A 16,842-nucleotide genomic window follows, 5' to 3' on the forward strand; every position below is an offset into this window, starting at 1 on the left:
TTATCATCCATTATCTTGTCTCGTCAGCTTGAGCATCATGGTAGAAAAAGAAAACGTAAGAAGTTATCGTCTTCCGTTCTTTATGATGGTGATGGGACCTCGTTATTCGCGTCTTTTACTTGCTACTTATTTCTAATTCCAATGTAGTGAGAATCTGTACGTTACATAGATCTAAAGAAAGATTCTCAGTTAGCATTAGTTCCCCCATAAGCCCCAGGCGGCGCGGCTAACGGGGCCTGCGTGGGGCGGGGGGATGGTCGCCTCTGTTGACGGCAGTGTCGTGCTGGCACCTCATGACGCTGGGATTCCTCGTGTGTTTTTTTCCGTTTTAATGGGAGCCTGACAAGATGAATAGACCAGACGGGCTCATCCAACGCAGGAACGTTCCGAGAGACACACAGGACAAGAACAACAAAAATGACGGCGACGACGAGAAGCGAAGACACTCTAGTGGAGAAGAGTACCTGGATGATGGGGACTGCAAGGAGACGAGGCTCACCCTGATGGAGGAAGTGCTGTTACTGGGTCTCAAGGATAAGGAGGTGGGTGTAGGCACATTCAGGATCATGCTTAATGATAGATAGGAGATGCTGGGCCAGAAAGATGAGCCGTGAGCAATACAAAGGGGGAGAGTTGGCAGTCTGGCCTGGGGCTGTGGGAACTTACGTGGCCGATTCACCTGTCAACAAATGGGGCGTAGATTCCATCATCACAAATTTCCTTTCTTCTCTTGAAAGGCGAATCGACTAAGCTGGTTTACAAATGACGTAGATTCTCCCAGCCGAAATTGCCACAGAGGCACTCGTGGTCATTATGCCTGGTGCTTAAAACATGTACAATATAGTTCACCAGCCAGCCCACAGATTACATCCTTCCTGTCAGATATATCTGCAAAGGCTTTGTGCGTCATGCAGGTTGAACAATTATAAGCAGAAGTAGTGATATTTTACCCTAACGACATAACTTGTGCTTTGTAAACAAAGCAGAAAAATATTGTTCAAACGTTTGGCATCTCTTGCTGTACTGTGAATATTGAATTATTCAAGTTGGGAAACTGTGTGGCAGTCACAGATTACTGAATGACTTAGTTTGAGCTGTAACAAACTCAAGCTTAGTATTGCTGATTGAAGAGTCTCCTCATCTTCAAAAGAAGGAAAAAAAATGTAAAGAAATGGTCATGCAAATCACAACAAATCTGTTAAAAACTTCATCAATATCAATATTTACCATTTTTTTGTCAGCATCATTGTAGTAGAAGTGGTTGGAGAAGAAACAGCTTAGTTATGTAGGGATTAGCACACTTGCTTACATAAATTGTCTCCCAAGTTCTGATTCTGGGGTGAGCAGAGACTAAAACGTGACTTTGTGTGTGCTTAATACATGTAACTGTACAAAAGTTGTCTTTGCTGCGCCTTAACAGATTAAACAGGGCATGGGGGGTATATGCACCTATAGTACTGTAGAATAAGTCCTCAGTTTTATCTAGTTACCTTGTTGATACCGGGTCAGGCTCCCTTCTGTGAAAAGTGTTACATACCCATAAACAGTAACAAAGAAGAGTGATTAAAAGCTTTTGATTACAATCATACAAAATTTTTATCATTTTATTTATGAACTGATGCAAGCACATTTTTTGAAAGAATTCAGAGAGATGGCTTGACCTACATCCAGTAGGAAACAATTTTAACCTTCATTTATTCTTATGGTGAAAAATCTGCATGTATATAACACGGTGACACTGGGGAGGAAATTTTTAAAAGAGGTGGCCACACATGTTAGGATGTTGTGCTGGAGTGACAGGTGACAAGTTATGGAATATTTTCCAACACTATCAGGTCAGCATGGGAAAGTCTTCTTCATACAGAAAAGAGCTTTAGTTTGTCTTTATATTTTTTTTGTCCCAGCCAGATAGTCAGTCACTGGACTGACATCGAGTCAAGTCCATATTATGTATAGTCAGTGTTCCAAATAACATAAACAAATTATGAGATTGGGTGTATGTAAATCATGTACATATGTAATTTATAGAGATCTACTGATTGCATAAAGGTCATTATATCCAAAAATTCTTCACTGTAACAGAAAAGACAACTGGAAATTTTGGGTTTCTTTACAAGGCTGATCAAATAGGGAAGTCTTGATTATTTGTACAATGTGTGGAGGAAATGAGTGTTGGTATTGCTCCACCCTGCATTGCAATGACCTGTCTGCTCTCTCCACCATCATTCCTCTCTCATGAAGGACAAAGAGTCATATTTGTTGTATTTACCACATTGTCATCATTATTAGTTCTTTGTTACTGTCAGTTGTTTTTTATCAGATACATCTGTGTGTGTGTGTGTGTGTGATTCACTGTTTGATCTGCTGAAGTCTGACGAGACAGCCAGACGTTACCCTACGGAAAGAGCTCAGAGCTCATTATTTCCGTTCTTTGGATAGGCCTGAGACCAGGCACACACCACACACCGGGACAACAAGGTCACAACTTCTCGATTTACATCCCGTACCTACTCACTGCTAGGTGAACAGGGGCTACACGTGAAAGGAGACACACCCAAATATCTCCACCTGGCCGGGGAATCGAACCCCGGTCCTCTGGCTTGTGAAGCCAGCGCTCTAACCACTGAGCTACCGTGTGTGTATTTACCTAGTTGTAATTTTACAGGGCCTGGGCTTTATGCTCGTGTGGTCCCGTCTCCATATCTACACTTATCCAATTTTTCTTTAAAACTATGTACACTCTTTGCTGATACCACTTCCTCACTCAAACTGTTCCAAGTCTCAACACATCTTTGCGGGAAACTAAATTTTTTAACATCTCTCAGACATCGTCTCTTCCTTAGTTTCTTACTATGCGATCTTGTGCTTCTAAAGTCATATTCTTCTCTCAGGATCAGTTTCTCATTATCCACTTCATCCATTCCGTTAATCAATTTATAAACTTGTATCAGATCCCCTCTCTCTCTTCTCTGCTCCAAGGTTGGTAGATTCATTGCCTTTAGTCTCTCCTCATATGCCATCCCTTTAAATTCTGGAACCATTCTTGTAGCCATTTTTTGTAGTCGCTCTAATTTTCTTATGTGTTTCTTTTATGGGGAGTCCACACAACTCCTGCATATTCCAATCTAGGTCTTATTTTAGTACTTTAGTAGTGTGTGTGTGTGTGTGTGTGTGTGTGTGTGTGTGTGTGTGTGTGTGTGTGTGTGTGTGTGTGTGTGTAAAATTCACCTCGGTCGCCCACTGGTCACCCAGCCAGTCTTCCCCATTACGGAGCGAGCTCAGAGCTCATAGACCGATCTTCGGGTAGGACTGTGTCTGTGTGTGTGTGTGTGTGTGTGTGTGTTTAGGTTCATGTAAATAATAATAATAATAATAATAATAAATGGTTTATTAGTTAGGCAATGTAAAAAAATTACACTGAAAATGTACAGGGGGGGGGACATTAACACAATAAATGTATGCAGGCTTTAAGTGGTAGGTGTATTTATTGCATGGTGTCTCTTCCACTTGCTACTCCTGCCCAGTATGCTTGATTGTGGCTTCTGTTTCTGAAGGTTTTATCTGTGTCATCATCACTCCATCTCACATTGGGAACACTTCTAGGTAAGATCAAAGAAAATTCACTGCAGGGTGGTGTGGTGAGTGATGGCAACAGTAGCAGTGGTGCACAGCTACTGCATACCACTCTCTTTTACTTATCGATCGATGTTTCTTGAACATGGAATTTAATTTGCCTGGGAGGGTACATGATAGAGCATTTATGGTGATCATTAAATGTAATTGATTGAATCAGCCAAATAAAGAATTGTCTGCTCTCAATAGGTAGACTAGTAGCTTGTACATATTACAGCAGCTAACAGTTATTAAATCCAGTCTTGTATCCTGTAGTGTACCAACTTGTGGTAACAGATGACAATTAGCAACAGATATTTGCAATTTACAATTGATTTTGGAAACTTTTGCTGCCTGTAAAATAATTTTGTAAATGTTTCTATGACTGGCTTTAAGGGTTTATTAAAGTTAAAGTTCATAGGTTTTAGTTCCAGTATCCTTTGTATCTGATGCTATCCAAAACATCAGCCAGGTGAACCCAACTCCCCAATGTGGCGCTCCAACCACAGCAGTAACCTCCCAGTAAACACCTTAAACTCACGAGCCCGAGCGAGACTTGATCTGCCGATCTTAGCAATGCCAGGTCTGTGCATTACCACTGTACTAGCCAGAGGCTAGTACAGTGGTTAAGCCATTGTTTACACAAACAGCTGATGGAGCACCTACTGCTTCTATCACTATGGATGGCAACAGCAGTGGCTACCGTCTATCTTTCTCCTCACTGAATTACACACTTACCTGTGGCTTGTTGCACCGCATCCTCACGTTAGGCTCCTAAGTTCATGCATATAATGTGTGATTTGGTTTAGAATATTTCATATTACTAGCATCCTATTTATTTTATGAACGAGTGATTAAGTATATATATAGATAATAGAATTTTTTCCATCAGTAAGACTGAGAAATGCTTTAATTGTATATAAGAAGACAACTATACTGACTAAAGTGGCTTCATTCAGGGATACACAAGCTTCTGGAATGACTGCATATCCTCGGGTCTGCGTGGGTGCATCCTAATAGAGTTGGCATTGCGTGGCAGGGTGGAGCTAGAGAAGGCTGGTCTGCGGCGCAAGTCCCTCCTCAACCGCAAGGTAAGCTAAAGGAGGAACTTTACTTTGCTTGACATAAGCAGACTGATTTCTGTTATAAGATAAATAACTACCTTAAAATGCTGTAAATACATATATCAGTTTTATTCCTCAGAGTAGAGTTGTTGATGGTATGCTTGAATGAAAACCTTGTATTACTTTCATGATATCATAACAGATTTTATTGGCTAGGAAGCACTGAAAGAAACATTGATTAATTCAGGTTATAGTACGATCTGAACTGCCAACTGGTGATGTGCTGCTGGATGAGGCACTGAAGCACATAAAGGATACAGACCCTCCCCAAACAGTACAGTCCTGGATTGAATTCCTATCTGGTAAATCATCAAATAAGTAGGCTAACCCAGTCTGGGCCATTACTGTCTGTGTACAGTTCTACTTCATCATCAATACTTATCAAAATAACTTTTTTTTTTCTTTCTTTCATCTTTGAGATAGTGTGTACTTGATGACCAAGTCAGTTATAATTTTTTTTATTATTCTATTTATCTTTTATGTATTTTTACTTTTCTTTAACCCAGGGGAGTCTTGGAATCCACTCAAATTGAGATACCAGCTTAGAAATGTGCGGGAGAGATTGGCTAAGAACATGGTTGAGAAAGGAGTGCTTACTACAGAGAAACAGAACTTCCTGGTGTTTGATATGACAACACATCCCCTCACAGACAATGTAACCAAGACCAAACTAGTGAAAAAGGTAAGAATTAATGAAAAAATATCGTATCCACTCAACTCTGGATAGGTGTAATAAGAGTATGGCTTTGATTGCTATCACATCATTGCAATAGTAGTATGGTGTGCTTGCGCAGTTGTAAAACATTTTTATTATCTCTGGAAAAGAAGTTACTATGTCTTTGTTAAGACACCAGTAAGGACTCACTGATAAGATAGAACTCACACATATTCCTAATTTGATGTAAGCATTGATACCTTAACTAACGATGATATACTCTGTGACAGATTCAGGACAGTGTGTTGAGTCGATGGGTGGGAGACCCACAGAGGATGGACCGGCGGACACTATCCCTCATATATCTGGCCCATGCTTCTGATGTGTTGGAGAATGCCTTTGCACCTCTGTCTGATGATGATTATGAGGTGAGAAGCTGTCACTACTGAGTATTTCATATGGGCATCAAACATTTTACTTTCATTTATTATTTACACTCAGTCCTCTGCTATTGCACCTAATTGGAGAATCTATCACTGTGTGATAGCGGAAATCATGATAGCCGAAGTGAAGATCCTATGGTAATAATTCAAATTGACACTAGGATATCCGATCTGTCATTTTCTTGTTACTTTTTGCTCAATTTTTATGCCATATAATCAGGAATAGTTTTTACTACGGGCATATTAGACGACTGCCCAGGGCACAATCTATTTGGAGGCGCTCCCAAAAAATTGCCAGTTTTCTACACTAATACCGCTCCTTTCCACATCAAGTTAGAGGAGTGGTCGCTGCTGAGTCATGTATACAGGTTGTGTGTCAGAAGAAAAGGCAAAGGGTAGGGGATCTGGGGATCAACTTACGCCTGTGAGTCTCACTTTCAGAGGAATAGTAAGGGAGAGGGAGCCGTGGGATAGACTGACCTCTGGATGATTAATGATCCCAGACCACAAGCTGCTGCTTCCAAAATACAGTATATTGTGTTTCATTGATAAGATTAGTATAGATCCCTTATAGCTACATATGATTTATTGGGTTATGTAAAAAAACATAAAAAATGAAAAAATAAACAGGAATCAGTGCATACATCTATGTCAGTTTGTTTACATTGCGTCAGTCTTGACTCCGGGTGTTTGACGGACAGAAAAGGTGATAAGTCAAGCCAAGGATGCATCTTGGACAAGTGACAAAAAGAAAAACTATAATGAAGTTTAAATTGCACATTACACCTGTACTTTTATGTGGTCAAGCACTACCTGATAGCACACAGTCTAATGTCAGGTGTAAACAGGGTGAAAGACACAGGTTGAAAAATCTGCTACTGTCGGAGCACTGAATTCAGAATATGTTAATAATTAGTATTATTTTTTTATTTATTAATTTTATTTTATTCATTTGTATTTGTGTGTTGAAGGATTTGTGCAATTTACATTGGTGTTTACATACTCTTATTTCATTTATTTATATTATTACTTTTTATTTTTTTTGTTAAGTTTTTGTATATGATATTATTTGTAATGAAATAACATAATTGATATAATTCTTGTGTTGGTGCGTTGGGGTGTTCGATAGGTTTGGGTTTGGGGTGTGTGCGTCTGATGAAGGGTTTGCTCAGGGCGTAAAAGTAGCCAGAACCGTCTCTGCATATAATGGTATAAAAGTGAAGAAATAATACTGTATAGAAAATCTTAATTAAGAATCATAATAACAATATACATTTTAAAGTATTTTATTCAACATATTTAACACCATAGAGGACACACGGGTATATTAGATGCACACAATTTCAACAAGTCAAATTCAGGGAAAAAGAAGTTTTTAGTCTGTTTAAAACAGCGTATACTGTGGAAAGCAATCTAGCAGCACATTACACAAGCAGAAAACATTAATCTTTCCCAGTGCTCTTGAGTTATCATCTTTTTCTGTAGGTGATGGCTGTAAAGCTCTTGCTGCTGCTTTCTTGCACCTTGGCATAATCTACCATTTGTAGTTTGTAGGAGATTGTATAGATCAATTTTTTCCCTTCTGCTTCCATAACAGTGATGGTGTTGATGTGTTTTGCTATGATCTTGAACTTGTTGTTACTGCTCACCGCTAGATGGCATTGAGTCAGAGTGCCGATCAGCTGATATTTATAAACATGCGTCACAGCCTCACAGGTTAGATTGCTTTCCTTTTTATGATAATTAGTTTTTAAAGTCATGATACTGGTAATGATGATAGTACCAGCAATCAAAACCTTTTCATCTAATCAACTCCGTTCCTATGACTGACTGTGTTCAGCCCCTTTATCACCACCGAAATGTTGCATCCCTTTCTATCCTTTATTGTTATTTTCATGCTAACTGCTCTATTAATCTTGCTAACTGCATGCCTCCCCTCCTCCTGCGGCCTCGCTGCACAAGGCTTTCTTCTTCCTCTCATCCCTATTCTGTCCATCCCTCTAATACAAGAGTTAACCAGTATTCTCAATCATTCATACTTTTCATTAGTAAACTCTGGAACTTCCTACCTGCTTCTGTATTTCCATCTTCCTATGACTGAACTTCTTTTAAGAGAGAGGTGTCAAGAGATTTGTCCCAGACTTTTGGCTGATTCTTTCAGATGTTTTAGAGAAACCAGTTCCAGTGGGCTTTCTTATTCTTTTTTTTTTTTTTTTTTTTTCCTAATATTTTGTTGCCCTTGGCAGTTCTCCCTCTTGCATAAAAAAAGGAAAAGATAATGATGCATGCAGGTAGGGTAGGTAAAAGTACTGGAAAAAGGTATGTCCTATATGCGGTCAAGTATGATACCTCATTGTGGACGATTAGGAGCTAAGGTGGATGGATAGATTGGGGAAATATGTAAAGAACTATTTCTCAATAAAAGTATATAGAGAAACTCTACTGCCACGTGACTTCATGACCCGGGAATTTTTTAATGATGGGAACACAATGGCAGTGAGCGATATAGGCATGTGCAGCTTTTTAAGTTTGCACAATAATAATGGAACATGATAGCGGAAGGCGCGATAGCAGAAGGTTAAGTGTATATATATACAGGCAAGCCCCGCTTAACGAAGGTTCACATAACAAAATTTCACTACAACGAAGGTTTCGTTTTACTACCATCTACTTGTTTAACGAACAACAAACTCGCTTTAACGAAGTTTTATCCAAGTAATTTTTTCCAAGTTTGAAAGCACCGCTGTATCACGCAAACCAACAGGCTTTTGAATACACCAGCGTGGACAACACGCGCACCACTCCCTCCCCCTGTTCAAAACAATAACAGTGTCAGCAGCAGCACGTCTTCCCTCGCTCAACTTACCACCAAAACACCCTGCAATGTTGCCTAGCGTTGCTAAGAAGACCAGGAAGTCTCTTACTCTTGAAATGAAGCTGGATATTATTCACAGACCCGAGAGAGGTGAGAAAACTAATAGCATTGCTCACCACCATCTTGACTCCATGTACTGTCTCTACTATTTTCAAGTCAGCAAACTCTATACGGGTCGTGCTTCGGGATGCTTCCCCTAGTTGGTTCATTGGTTCAGCCTCATCTGAAGTGGTATATGTATGTGTTTCTCACAGATCCCATGCTCCGTGATTCTTCTTTCATCATTTTCATATTTACTTTTTTTTTTTTTTTTTTTTTTTTTTTTTTTTTTAGAAAGTGCAGTTTTAGTTTATGTTTACTGTTTACTTGTAAATGGTGCATGCATCCCTTCCTTCTTCCCTCCTCTGCCATCCACTTTTGTCACCTGTAAATGTCTGTCTCCAAGGTGAGAACACTATTTTTTTTTTTTTTTTTTTTTTTCTTATGTATTGATAAAGTATACATGTGTATGTAACTGAAAGGTGAAGCAAACTTATCCCATTCCTACCTATGTCCTCCACACACAGACACACACACGCGCCCGGTAGCTCAGTGGTTAGAGCGCTGGCTTCACAAGCCAGAGGACCGGGTTCGATTCCCCAGCCGGGTGGAGATATTTGGGTGTGTCTCCTTTCACGTGAAGCCCCTGTTCACCTAGCAGTGAGTAGGTACGGGATGTAAATCGAGGAGTTGTGACCTTGTTGTCCTGGTGTGTGGTGTGTGCCTGGTCTCAGGTCTATCTGAAGATCGGAAATAATGAGCTCTGAGCTTGTTCCGTAGGGTAACATCTGGCTGTCTCGTCAGAGACTGCAGCAGATCAAACAAACAGTGAAACACACACACACACACACACACACACACACACACACACACACACACACACAAGTGCTAAAGATCAGAGCAGAAACTAATGAAGGAAAAAAGAGGCACTACATAGTGGTGTACGTACCACCTAAGACAAATGCATGGTCAGTACAGGAATATGAAGAAATGATAAGTGATACAGGAACATGTCTGGAAGAAATGTTGGGTGGCTGTGAACGAACTATAATGATGGGAGATTTTAATTGTAAAGAGGTGTGTTGGGAGGACTGGTCAATGGAAGGATCAGAGACAACATGGGGAAATACACTATTGACACTGGCAATGGAAAATGTGTTAACTCAGTGGGTCAAAGAAGATACTAGGTTTGGAGGAGAGGGAGCATCGTCAAGACTGGACTTGGTCTTTAGTACAGAGCCAATGGTCATTGAGGAGATGAGGGTGGAGTGCCCTTTAGCAAAGAGTGATCATGCAGTTTTGGAGTTCAAGGTGATAGATGAAGAGAAATCTAGAAGAAATGAAGAATATAAAGTGGGAAGATGGAATTATGCCAAGACAGATTTTGGAAACCTAAAGAAATTCTTTCAAGAGACAAATTGGATGAAATTCAAGAGTGCTAAGGAGCAAATGAAAAGTGGAAGGAATTTATAAAAATATACAAAGAAGGTGAGAAAAATTTGTACCAATAAGACAACATAGAGAAGTTGGAAAGCAGGACTGGTTTAACGATAGATGTGAAAAGGCTAGAACAAGAAAAGAGGATGCATGGAAGAGGTGGAGAAGGAAAAGACGGATTAAGCAGTGGGAAAGTTACAAAAGAGCAAGAAATGAATATGTGTTGATTAGAAGAGAAGAAAGAAAGAAACAAGAAAAGGATATAATTGATAAATGTAAAGACCAACCAAGGCTTTTTACAGACATGTGAACAACAACATCAAAAATAGAGAAAGTATTGAAAGTTTAGAAGTAAATGGAGTATACAGTGAAGATCCCAGGGAAATGGCAGAGGCTATGAATGGATGCTTTCGGAAGGTATTCACAAAGGAGACTGCTTTTGACAAACCACTGGTAATGGAACAGAAAGGGATTATGAAGGAGTTTCAAGTAACTGTGGAGGAGATCAAGAACATGATGGGGAGTTTAGAAGTGAGAAAAGCTGTGGGACCTGATGGGGTATCAGGATGGATTTTAAGAGAATGCAGGGAGCAATTGGCAGAAAAAGTTTGTGAAGTAATTGATGCCTCATTAAGGGAAGGTAGTGCCCCAAGACTGGAAAAGAGCTAACATTGTCCCAATCTATAAATCAGGTAACAAGAGAGACCCATTGAACTATAGACCAGTGTCACTTACAAGTGTGGTAGCTAAGATGTGTGAGAGGGTGGTGAAGACTAGATGGACAGACTTCTTGGAGAAAATGACATACTTTGTGAGTGTCAATTTGGTTTTAGGAAAGGGCGTTCATGCACGACAAACCTGATATGTTACTATTCGAGGGTGATAGATGTAATACAGGAAAGAGATGGTTGGGCTGATGGAATATATCTGGATTTAAAAAAGGCCTTTGATAAGGTACCACACCAGAGACTGATCTGGAAACTTGAAATGGTAGGAGGAGTGCATGGCAGTTTACTAAAATGGATGGAAGACTTTTGGTAGGAAGAGAAATGAGAACAATAATTAAGGACAGACCATCAGAATGGGGATTGGTGGAGAGTGGAGTTCCACAGGGATCAGTGTTGGCACCAGTAATGTTCGCAGTCTACATAAATGACATGGTGGATGGGGTGTCCAGTTATGTGAGCCTATTTGCAGACGATGCAAAATTGTTAAGAAAAGTGAGATGTGACAAAGATTGCGAACTACTCCAGGAAGACTTGGACAGAATATGGAAATGGAGCTGTACATGGCAAATGGAGTTCAACACGACAAAATGCAAGAAAATAGAGTTTGGCAAGAGTGAAAGAAGAATCAGGAGTATGTACAAGATAGGAAATGAAGACATAAAACCAGTCATGAAGAAAAGACCTTGGGGTGACAATTACCAATGACCTATCGCCAGAGAGACATATAAACAAAATAATTGGAGAAGTATTGAACTTATTGAGGAACATAAGAGTGGCGTCAGATATCTAGATGAAGAAATGATGAAGAAAATAATTACTGCAATGATAAGACCGAGGCTTGAATATGCAACAATACAGTGGGCTCCGAACTTAAAGAAACACATAAGGAAACTAGAGAAAGTACAGAGGGCTGCAACAAAAATGGTGCCTGACTTAAGAGATTTGACTTATGAAGACAGACTGAAAAGAATGCAACTTCCAACCCTGGAAAACAGAAGAGAAAGGGGAGACCTGATAGCAATATACAGAGTGATGATTGGCATGGAAAAATGGATAGGGAAGATCTGTGTATGTGGAATGGAAGAATGTCGAGAGGGCATGGGAAAAACTAAAATGGCCACTTATAGGAGAGATGTGAAAAATATAGCTTCCTCATAGAAGGGTGGAAGCATGGAATAGTTTAGACGTGGAAGTGGTCAACGCAAGGAATATTCATGATTTTAAGAAAAGCTGGACATTAATAGATATGGAGACGGGACAACACGAGCATAGCTCTTTTCCGTATGTTACAATTAGGTAAATACAATTAGGTAAATACACACACACACACACACACACACACAAGACACTCATACACACAAATAAATGTAATGAGTGTTCACCTAGCAGTAGATAGGTACAGGATGTAACTCAATTGTGGCCTCGCTTGTGTGTGTGGAGTGTGTTGTGGTCTCAGTCCTACCCGAAGATCGGTCTATGAGCTCTGAGCTCGCTTGGTAATGGGGAAGACTGGCTGGGTGACCAGCAGCAGACCGTGGTGAATTACACACTAGCAAGTCCTATATACAGCATCATAAAATGCTCAATAGAAAATGGAACACTACCAGTGGAATGGAAAAGAGCTGAGGTGGTTCCCATATATAAGAGCGGAAGGAAGGAAGAACCCCTAAATTACAGACCAGTATCACTAACTAGTGTAATATGTAAGATGTGTGAAAGAGTAATAAAGAAACAATGGACCGAGTTCTTAGAAGACAACAAATTACTATCAGATAGCCAATTTGGCTTTAGAGAAAATTTACTGAGTTTCTACTCTAGAATAGTTGATAGGGTACAAGAGAGAGGGATGGGTTGATTGTGTTTACTTGGATTTAAAAAAGGCATTTGATAAAGTGCCACATGCAAGGTTACTGTGGAAATTAGTGGAGAAGGGTGGTTTAAAAGGAAACACATTGAGATGGATGGAAAATTATTTGAGGGGGAGAGAAATAAGGACGGTAGTCAAAGATATGAAGTCCAAGTGGAGAGCAGTAGAAAGCGGAGTGCCACAGGGGTCAGTATTGGCACCAATACTTTTTCTCATTTATATAAATGACATGCCAGAAGGAGTGAAGAGCTACATAAATCTGTTTGCAGACGATGTGAAACTGTGCAGAGCTATAAAGCAAAAGGAGGATTGTAAAATACTGCAAGAAGACCTAAATAAGATCTGGGAATGGAGTAAAAAGTGGGAGATGGAATTCAATGTGGACAAAAGCCATGTCATGGAAATGGGAAAGAGTGAAAGACGACCAGTGGGAATCTATAAGATGGGAGATGGAGTAGAACTGGAGAAAGTAAAAAAGGAAAAGGATTTGGGAGTGATGATGAAAGAAAATAATCAACCGGTAAGCCATATTGATAGAATTTTCAGAGAGACATATAATTTGCTAAGGAATATTGGAGTAGCATTTCACTACATGGACAAAGAAATGATGAAGAAATTGATAAGTACTATAATAAGACCCAGATTGGAATATGCAGGAGTAGTGTGGACCCCTCACAAAAAGAAACACATAAGGAAATTGGAGAGACTACAAAAAATGGCTACAAGAATGGTTCCAGAATTTGAAGGGATGACATATGAGGAGAGACTAAAGGCTATGGATCTACCAACATTGGAGCAGAGAAGGAGAGAGGGATCTGATACAAGTTTATAAATTGATAAATGGACAAGTGGATAATGAGAAACTGATCCTGAGAGAAGAATATGACAAAGCACAAGATCGCATAGTAAGAAGCTGAGGAAGGAAGATGTCTGAGAGATATTAAAAATATAGTTTCCCGCAGATATATTGAGACGTGGAACAGTTTGAATGAAGAAGTAGTGTCTGCAACGAGTGTGCATACTTTTAAAGTAAGATTGGATAAGTGTAGATATGGAAACGGGGCCACATGAGCATAAAGCCCAGGCCCTGTAAAACTACAACTAGGTAAATACACACACTCACGAGACACGGTCGAGGAAGGACGCAGTATCGTCGCTCCCGAGAATCAGCTGATCTCCACTACCTGTTGTTTGGGTTTGCAGTGGCATGGGCGAGTAGTGTAGACTAATTTTTCATGAATACAGTGTTACAAAATCATGAGTATAGAAGAGATTCCATCTAAATGCAGGTATGAGACACGGGAAAGAATGAAAGATGATGATGACTATGTTGGTGAGGGTGAAAGAGCATTCGAAGGCTTTGATACGGCGCATACTTCACTATTTAATAGAGTGTTGACTATTGAACACAAATTAGATAAATGGATAAAGGAGAGTATGGGAATGAAAGAGAATGAAGAACAGGAAAAAGAGCTCCAGAAATTGAAAGAAAGGATAAAAAGAGTAGAAGAAAATGAAACTAGGCCAAGAACAAAAAATTAAAAATTAAAAAAAGGAAGTAGTTAACTACAAGAAATTGATGGAAGAAGGACTCGGTAAAGCCGAGAAAGAAAAAGAGAAGCTGAAAGATCTAGTTAACAAAGAAGAGGAAAGAGTACAAGATGTGATTAAAAAAGAAGTACAGGCATGGAGAATCCAAGATAAGAAAGACAAGGAATCATTTCAGGAAGTATTTCAAGAACAGTTAAAAGAAAGAGATGAAAATATGACAAACAAAATGATAGGAGTCCTCAAGAAAAAAGAAAATTTAGTAAGAGAAATTGTGGAAAAAAGAAGAGTGTAATTATTTTTGGCCTGATAGAAAATTTCTTTAAATATAGACCAAGAAGGGAAGAGGACGAAATGAAATCAGTAAAAGACCTACTAAAACATTTAAATGATGAGGATAGACAGAACTTAAGAAGAGGAAGTAGAAGAAATCCATAGAATGGGACCATATTAAGAAGGAACAGTGAGACCAATTAAGATATTACTAAAATCACAAGCAGCAACAGAAGAAATACTATATAGAAAAACAAAACTCAGAGAAACAGAAGGTTGCAAATATATATATATATATATATATATATATATATATATATATATATATATATATATATATATATATATATATAGAAAAATAGAAATGAGGAGGAAAGGAAGAGACACAATGAACTGGTGGCAGAAGCAAGAGAAAAAATAATGAAAGGTCAGAGGAGGAGAAGAAGGCATTTTTTGGAGAATTATAGGAGACAGGATAAGGAAATGGTATATAAAAGAGAAGGAAGAGAAAAAATGGAGCAAGTTTAACTAAAAATGATAAGAACAAGAGATTAAAATGATGTATACAAACATAGATGGGGTTTTATCTAGTAAATTAGAATTAAGAGATTACATAAAGAAAGAAGAACCAGATATTGTATGCCTGGTGGAAACAAAGTTAAATGAGGCAATAAAAATAGACATAGATAAAAGGTATAATATATGGAGGAGAGACAGGGTGGGTAAAGGAGGAGGAGGAGTCATGATGATGTTAAGGAAGGAGATAGTGGTAAATCAAGTGGAGTTTGGGGAAGGAAAATCAGAAATACTGTATATTAAGATGCATATTAATAAAAAGGAGTTAACAATCATTGGAACATATGTGCCACCAGAAACAAATTCTTGGACCAATCAAGAATATAAAGACATGATAAATGACACAATAAGGAGTCTTACGAGAATCATTAAAGAAAGGAGAAAAGTGATATTAGTAGGAGATTTCAACTGTAAGGAGGTGGACTGGGAAAATTATGAAAGTGGTATGGGGAAGAAGCCTGGGAGATAGATTCCTGAACCTAATGATAGATAATTTGATGGTCCAAAGAGTAAAGGAAAACACAAGATTCAGAGGAAACGATGAGCCGGCAAGATTGGACCTAGTTTTTACAAGGGGTATACAAATGAACGATGATATAAGATAAAGTGCCCATTGGGAAAGAGTGACCATGTAATATTAGAAATGGATATAGAAGAAGGAAAGGAAGATAGAGATGAATCATACAAAGGAGACCGATTAAATTACAGAAAGGCTGATATTGAGAATCTCAAGAACTATTTTAAAACGTAAACTGGGAGGAGATGGAAAACTCAGAGACGGTTCAAGAGAAATATAACTTATTTTTGGAAATATACAAAACAGGAGTCAGGAATATGTCCCAAAATATAGACCTAAAGAAGAAGGAAAGAAAGATTGGTTTAATGCAAGATGTGCTAGGGCAAAGGAGAAAAGAGATGGAGCATGGAAAAGGTGGAGAAGAAACAGAAATCCAGAAAATAAGGAAAACTTCAAAACAGCAAGAAATGAATATGCTAAGGTGAGAAAGGAAGAAGAAAGAACTATGAAAAGGACATTGTCGAAAAATGTAAGGAACAACCAAAATTGTTCTACAGATTCATAAATGGAAAAATAAGACAAAAAGAAACAATAGAAAGGTTAAAAGGAGAGAACGGAATGGTGGAAGACCCAAAAGTATGGCAGAACTGTTAAATAGTAAATTTCAGGAGGTCTTTACTAAGGAATCCAAATTTGAAAGACCACAGGGTAATAGAGAGACTGTCTATATGAAAGAGATTAAAGTAACCAAGCTTGAAATAAAAAAGTTGATGACGGAATTGGATGAGGAAAAGGCAATGGGACCGGATGAAGTCTCAGGCAGAATACTGAAAGAATGTAGGGAAGAACTAGCAAGTCCTATATACAACATCATAAAATGCTCAATAGAAAATGGAACAGTGCCAGTAGAATGGAAAAGAGCTGAGGTGGTTCCCATATATAAGAGTGGAAGGAAGGAAGAACCTTTAAATTACAGACCGGTATCACTAACTAGTGTAATATGCAAGATGTGTGAAAAGTAATAAAGAAACAATGGATTGAGTTTCTTGAAGACAACAAATTATTATCAAATAGCCAATTTGGTTTTAGAAAAGGTCGGTCATGTGTAACAAATTTATTGAGTTTCTACTCTAGAATAGTTGATAAAG

General features: G+C 38.7%; 1 protein-coding gene across 1 annotated transcript in view; it reads left to right on the forward strand.

Moving 5' to 3' along the window:
* The first annotated feature begins 239 nt into the window (after window positions 1-239).
* The window catches only part of LOC123506529 (Golgi phosphoprotein 3 homolog sauron-like), a 28,550-nt gene continuing 11,947 nt past the window's right edge, over window positions 240-16,842 (forward strand). The window contains exons 1-5 of the mRNA XM_045258684.1: window positions 240-542; window positions 4,572-4,703; window positions 4,924-5,038; window positions 5,243-5,418; window positions 5,682-5,819. Coding sequence (XP_045114619.1) covers window positions 348-542; window positions 4,572-4,703; window positions 4,924-5,038; window positions 5,243-5,418; window positions 5,682-5,819 — 756 coding nt within the window. The 5' untranslated portion in view covers window positions 240-347. The remainder of the gene's footprint in view (window positions 543-4,571; window positions 4,704-4,923; window positions 5,039-5,242; window positions 5,419-5,681; window positions 5,820-16,842) is intronic.

The sequence above is a fragment of the Portunus trituberculatus genome, chromosome 20, assembly GCF_017591435.1.
Source record: "Portunus trituberculatus isolate SZX2019 chromosome 20, ASM1759143v1, whole genome shotgun sequence".
NCBI lineage: Eukaryota > Metazoa > Arthropoda > Malacostraca > Decapoda > Portunidae > Portunus > Portunus trituberculatus.